The sequence below is a fragment of the Egretta garzetta genome, unplaced genomic scaffold (assembly GCF_000687185.1).
Source record: "Egretta garzetta isolate BGI_Z169 unplaced genomic scaffold, ASM68718v1 scaffold1021, whole genome shotgun sequence".
Classification (NCBI taxonomy): Eukaryota; Metazoa; Chordata; class Aves; order Pelecaniformes; family Ardeidae; genus Egretta; species Egretta garzetta.
In genome coordinates, this window is record NW_009258752.1 from 91273 (window position 1) to 97486 (window position 6214).

The 6214-nt window shown below is 53.2% G+C and overlaps 1 protein-coding gene across 1 annotated transcript in view; it reads right to left on the reverse strand.

Moving 5' to 3' along the window:
• Nucleotides 1–6214, reverse strand: part of BTK (Bruton tyrosine kinase) — a 12018-nt gene that overhangs the window by 1197 nt on the left and 4607 nt on the right. The window contains exons 6-18 of the mRNA XM_009649086.2: nucleotides 6038–6105; nucleotides 5323–5504; nucleotides 4944–5006; nucleotides 4626–4680; nucleotides 3202–3284; nucleotides 2972–3099; nucleotides 2752–2826; nucleotides 2247–2418; nucleotides 1761–1977; nucleotides 1053–1117; nucleotides 458–576; nucleotides 168–325; nucleotides 6–32 (exon numbers count right to left, since the gene is read on the reverse strand). Of these exons, the coding sequence (XP_009647381.1) occupies nucleotides 6–32; nucleotides 168–325; nucleotides 458–576; nucleotides 1053–1117; nucleotides 1761–1977; nucleotides 2247–2418; nucleotides 2752–2826; nucleotides 2972–3099; nucleotides 3202–3284; nucleotides 4626–4680; nucleotides 4944–5006; nucleotides 5323–5504; nucleotides 6038–6105 (1412 nt within the window). The remainder of the gene's footprint in view (nucleotides 1–5; nucleotides 33–167; nucleotides 326–457; nucleotides 577–1052; nucleotides 1118–1760; nucleotides 1978–2246; nucleotides 2419–2751; nucleotides 2827–2971; nucleotides 3100–3201; nucleotides 3285–4625; nucleotides 4681–4943; nucleotides 5007–5322; nucleotides 5505–6037; nucleotides 6106–6214) is intronic.

Sequence of the window (6214 nt, forward strand, 5' to 3'; positions counted from 1 at the left end):
AGCGCGGTGAAGGTGGGGCGCTCCTCGGCCTTCTGTCGTGCGAGAGGGGAGAGCCCTGCTGGAGCCTGCCAGCCGCCCCACTGCTCCCTGCACCCGGGGGAGCCGCAGAGCCGTGTCAGCCCCCCCAGGGCAGCTGGGGGTGATGACCGAGGGTGAGAGCAACTTACCTCATGCCAGCAGCTGTACATGATGGCATAGACCCGCTCAGAGGCCTGCTGTGGCCGGTAGAGGCGCAGGCCTTGGATGACATGCTCTGTTGTCTCGCTGTTACTAAACCTCTCATAAGGCATCTTTCCCAGAGAGTAAACTTCCCACATCAGAACGCCTGTTACAGGAAATGGCAGGGACAGTTTATGTCAGGGGAGCACCTGTGCCTGAAGCTGGTTTGCAGAGGAGCTCACTGTTGTTGGGGCACCCTCTCTTCCTGAGCTCCGAGTCATTAATGCCGTGCTCTTACCAAAAGCCCAGACGTCAGACTTGCTGCTGAACTTGCTGTACAGGAGCACTTCAGGGGGAGACCACCGCACTGGAAACTTTGACCCCATGGAACTTGTATACTCGTCATCAAGAACGTACCTGCAGCAGACAAATGGATCAGAGTGCCTGTCTTGGATTTCACGTTTCATTCCTCCATGCAACCAACCAAGCCCCAAAAGAATCAACAGCTCTCCCAATGACCAGAGGTTGCACTTCACATGGGTTTCAACAGGCAGAAATGTTCCTCTGCAAACAAGTATATGTTAGTCAAGACTAGGGAAAGGACAGGTTGACACAGAAACATAGCAGAAAGGGGATGTGGAGAGAAAGCGGCAGCCAGGAGACTAGAGGTGGGGGAAAGAAGCAGCAAAAGGGTGGGGGAAGGGACAGGGGAAGTAAGAAAGGGATGGTGGAAATTGGAAAGGCAGAGGTTGAGCCAGATAGGTGAAGCGGAAAGACCAAAGACAGGAAAAGCAGAGCCAGATGATGGTGGGAAGAAAGACTAAGTGCAGAAGAGACTGAAGGAGGAGACGGGGGATTGAGATTGGAAGGTGACACAGATGTATCTACCAGACCTGGAAAGGCCAAAATCTGATACTTTCACAATTCCTTGGTCGTTCACCAAACAGTTGCGAGCAGCCTGTGGATGGAGAGATGGAGGCAGTCACTCCTACCTGCTTCTGCCTCTCCCATCCCCTGTACCATCTGGAACTTCATGTCACCCCCACCCACTTAACACTTCAGCTCACTTTGTCCTGCAGGTTCACCTGGATTGGGACAAGCTACAAAGTCCTCAGCAGAGATAGCAAGAGAGGTCTCCAGGCATCTTGTTTATCTACAGAGGGGTGACTGCCCTGGTGGGATTTTGCCTGAACAAAGCAGCACCAGGATATCAGGTGCAGCACCTAGCAGGACTGCAAGCTGGCAATGCCAGCCCAAGGCCTGACAAACTCAGGCTCAGTTTTTCATGGGGGTCAAGAAGTCTGAGCCAGCGATGCTGCCTGTGCTGCCTAATGCAAACACTGCCCTAGCCACAAATGCATTTCCCATCCCCTGGAAAACTACCTAGTCCTGCCCTTTCTGCAATCTCTGCTAATCCACTGCAGAGCAGTGACTTCAGAGCATCTCGCCCATGCTCATGTGGGCAGGGAAGCTTAGAGGGATGTCCTGCAGAGAAGGCTGCAGAGCTGCCTCTCCTCATGTTGATGAACTAGCTGGATCCTGTCTAAGACATGCTGTGGCTGTTGCTGAGCTGGAGATGTGTCCTTCAGCCACAGCCCTACCAGGTCTCGGTGCAGGAACTGCTTGGATTCCAAGTACTCCATAGCTTCACAGACATCCTTGCACATCTCCAGCAGCTCAGCGGGCTGGAACCGCCGCCGAGTTTCCCTCAGGAAGTTCAGGAGGCAGCCGTTGGCCATGTACTCAGTGATGATGAAGATGGGACGCTGCTTGGTGCAAACCCCGTAGAGCTGCACCAGCTTCTCATGAGAGAGGTTCCTATGTGGGAGCAAGAGGGGCAATTCTGAGCATCTAGAAGGCCACACAGCAAAAGAAGCATCTGTGAATAAAGAGAATTTGGGAAAGAAAGGTGCTCCTTGCCCAGCCAACGGTGGGAAAGCTCACCAGGGAATCAGCACAACAGTGGGTTCTCAGATGCATTTTGCAGAGTGTGAAGCTGCCCAAGACTGTCCCTCCAGACCACCCAGAAGTGCAGCCATTCTGACAGGCCATATCCAGCACTGACCTGCAAGCTGCTCACCACTTACATCATGACTTTGGCTTCGTCGATAAACTCATCCTCTGACATGGAGCCCTCCCTGATCATTTTGATAGCAACGTCGTACTGGCCTCTCCATTTCCCGTACTTCACCACGCCAAACTGCCCCGTCCCCAGTTCCTTCAGGAAGGTCAGATCCTTCGGGTCAATCTCCCACGACCCTAGGACAGAGAGTGCAAGCGTAATGTGGGTGCAGGTTACCTCCCTGTAGGGTGCTCCCAGTCGTCTGATCAAGCAAGCCCAAAAAATGCTTAAGCATGTGCTGCCTGAAAAACCATCCCCAAAAATGTTGAGACCTGTTCCTCTGGGGGATGGGGAGCAAAGTAGCTTGTGGCATCTCTTGATCAGTACTGTCAGTGTTGGGAAGTGATTCCTGGGAAAGCTGTGAGCCCTGCTGCCATGGGACAGCCAGGATCCCAACCCTAGAAAGTTACTGTACTGGTAGAGGTGGGCCATGCAACCAGGGAACCATGAGGTAGCCCAGGCCAGCTTACCATAGCCAAGGCCAGCTGTGGAAGGAGCGCTCTTCTGGTGTTGAGACACAGGGTACTTCAGTCTGGATATGAGCCCTGAAACACAAAAAGGTAAATTGCCGCACTTACCCACCATGTTCCAGCAGGGAACACAAGCCTCCTGCCTTCAGGGCAGGAAGGTGAGGATACCGTTGTGTCAGTAAAAACACTGCTGGCCTCACTCTGTCCCCCCAACACTGACCGGCAGAGTTGTGCTGATGGTATGTGATGAGCTCCGGGATGGTGTTGAACAGGTGCTTTTCTGCCAGGTAATACTGATTCTGGGGGGTGCAGCATACAACGTAATGGCGGATTGTGCCTTGGGGGTCTCTGGAGAGACAGTACATGGGGTCAGCAGCATGGGTAGGACAGGCGTAGGGGTGCCAGGGGGGCCCTCCGAGGTATGAACAAGCTATTCTTAGATCCACTTACACAGAGGACTTGGCATAGACGGAGACAGTGTATTTCCCTGTCTTGCTGGTGGAGTCTCGGACAATGAAGCCCCCTTCCTTACCCTAAAACAGAAAGGGGAGAGGGGATGGGGTGGTTGTGGGGAGGTGTGACCATAAAGGCAAGACTTAAAGTGAGTGAAGATCACAGCATGGCTGGAGAGGGTGTGACACATCAGAGGAATCCTATTCCAGTCCTTGCCAGGGGGGCCACTTCCTGAAGCACCTGCCAGGAGGAGGTCATGTTGGGGTAGAGATGATTTCTGGGGCTGTTGGGGTGACAATCCCCTCCCAGCACAAGCCAGGGTTGGTCCCATGCTGGACACAACATGACAGCAGCCCATGGAGGGCTGGTGTGTAGAAAGGACCCAGCCTTGGGAGTGAACATAGAATCAGACCTCCAAGATCATCAAGGCCAACTGGCAACCCAACACCACCATGCCTACTAAACCATGTCCCAAAGTGCCACGTCTACACATTTTTTGAACAACTCTTAAGCCATGAGCAGCCAGCTTCTCTAGTAGAATGCTATGGGAGACAGTGCCAAAGGCTTTACTGAAGTCCAGGTAGACAACATCCACAGCCTTTCCCTCATCCACTGGGTGGGTCACCTGGTCATAGAAGGAGATCGGGTTGGTCAGGCAGGACCTGCCTTTCGTGAACCCATGCTGGCTGGGCCTGATCCCCAGGTTGTCCTGTGCATGCTTGGTGAGCACACTCAGGATGAACCACTCCATAACCTTCCCTGGTACCGAGGTCAGGCTGACAGGCCTGTAGTTCCCCAGATCCTCCTTCCAGCCCTTCTTGTAGATGGGCATCACATTGGCAAGCCTCCAGTCATCTGGGCCCTCCCCTGTTAACCAGGACTGCTGATAAATGATGCGGAGTGGCTTGGCAAGCTTCTCCACCAGCTCCCTCAGTACCCTCGTGTGGATCCCGTCTGGCCCCATAGACTTGTGAGTGTCCAGGTGGTACAGCAGGTCATTAACTGCTTCCTCCTGGATTATGGGGCGTTTATTCTGCTCTCCATCCCTGTCTTCCAGCTCAGGGGGCTGAGTACCGTAGGGATAACTGGTCTGACTATTAAAGATTGAGGCAAAAAAGGCATTAAGTACCTCATCCTTGGTGGCATCCAATAAAGGATGGAGATTCTCCTTGGCTCTTTTTGTTGTTACTGTATTTGTAAAAACTTTTTTTGTTACCTCTTACAACAATGGCCGGACTGAGTTCTAGCTGAGCTTTTGCTTTTCTAATTTTCTCTCTGCATGACCTAACAAAATTCCTGTACTATTCTTGAGTTGACTGCCCTTTCTTCCAAAAATGGTAAATTCTCCTATTTTTCCTGAGTCCCAGCAAAAGCTCCCTGTTCAGCCAGACCAGTCATCTTCCCCAACCAGGAACACTTACCTCCTGTTTCAGCAGTTGCTCTGCTTGGCTCCGAGTGATATTCTTTGAGTACCACCTGGAATAGCGACACAGTCATCAGGGAGATCACTGCAGCCACTGCTGTCCCCAGCCTTGTCTGACCCTGGCCCAGCCAGGACAGGTGGTGCAGGGAGCACGGCAGGGATGGCTGCTACAGGGTCAGATGCTCTCAAAGGATGTGCAAGAGGGAGAGTGACCCAGCCAAGCTGGGCTTGCAGGATGCATAGATTAACAGAACTGAATGTAAAAAGTATCCATCCAAGCACAACTTGACACATCCCTGCACCTTCTCTTACTCACTCAAAGATCTCCAGGGAATTTCTGGTTTCAGTGACATAGTTGCTGGGGATGTATCCTTCCCTCCTGCAGGAGAAAAGGGGCTCGTCACATGCTGATGGAGGGAGGCCAAGGGGAAAGCAGGATCCTGTCTCAGAATGCTGAGTAGAAATGGGCTCAAAAACCTTGGCACAAACCCATTTGGGTTCATACTTGGGGAGGGCTGATACCGCAGCCTGCTTCAGTCTCTCTCACCCTCCTCATGCTATCCCACGCGGAATCCCTCAGGTAGGCAGGCAGCCTGTCCTAAGCCCCACGATGAGGCGTGTTTGCCCACCAGTGCCTCAGCACCAGGAGAGGGCACTGTTGCGGGGCTAGTGCTGCTGGCACTGGGAGCTCTTACCCGTTCTTGTCACAGGCTTTCCACCAGGGCAGGTGGCTTTCCTCCAGGATGAAGTACTCCTCACCCTTCTGCAGCTGCAGGTCCTGTGCATTCATCGGCAAGTAGTTATAGAGGGCCACCACCTTCTTCATCTCGCCTGCTGTGCCGGAGGCTGGCTCAGGGGGCAGGGGCTTCATCACCATCTTCCCCAGAGCGAGGGAGAGCATGGGACATGGTGAGGCTGGCAGACACACTGTTTCCCAGGCAAGACCCTCCCCAGGCCTGGCAGGGCAGTGGGCTCAGGCCAGGACAGGGCAGTATTCATCTCAGCTCCCTCATGTATCTCCACCAGGAGACCAATCTCCCCTCAGCGCTTTTTATTGCAACATTTTCTCATTGGAGACCCATCCTCATGAAAGATAAGTGTTTTCTCTCTACCTTTTGGCTTAACCTGTGACTCCTCCAGCCTGTACCAGGGCTTCTTTATCCTCCCAGCTCCCCCCAGGAAACCTCAGGGGTGAGATCATTTGACTTTTCTCCAGGCCTTTGGGCTCCATTCCCTGGTTCAACCTCCTTCTCCCTTAGGGCACCGTTTTGACATCCCTCTCCAGAGCACAGCCCTGGCCTATACATCTCTGAGCAATGCCCTGTCAGTCACTGAATGTGTTGGATTTTACCAAGTAGACCTTTCCTTAAACACCTCGGAGCAAACCCGCATGCTGATACTGGCCCCTACCTGGTCCTCCTCAGGAGTGGGGGGAAGAGGCTTCTTTGTCTTGCGATGTGAACGACCAACTTTTAAACCTTCAGAACAGAAAAGGGACTAACGTGAGAAGAGATCCCCAGCGTCATGCTGTGGTGGTCCCCAGGTGCTGGGGACATGGCAAGGGGAGGGAGCCCAGTATCTTACTGC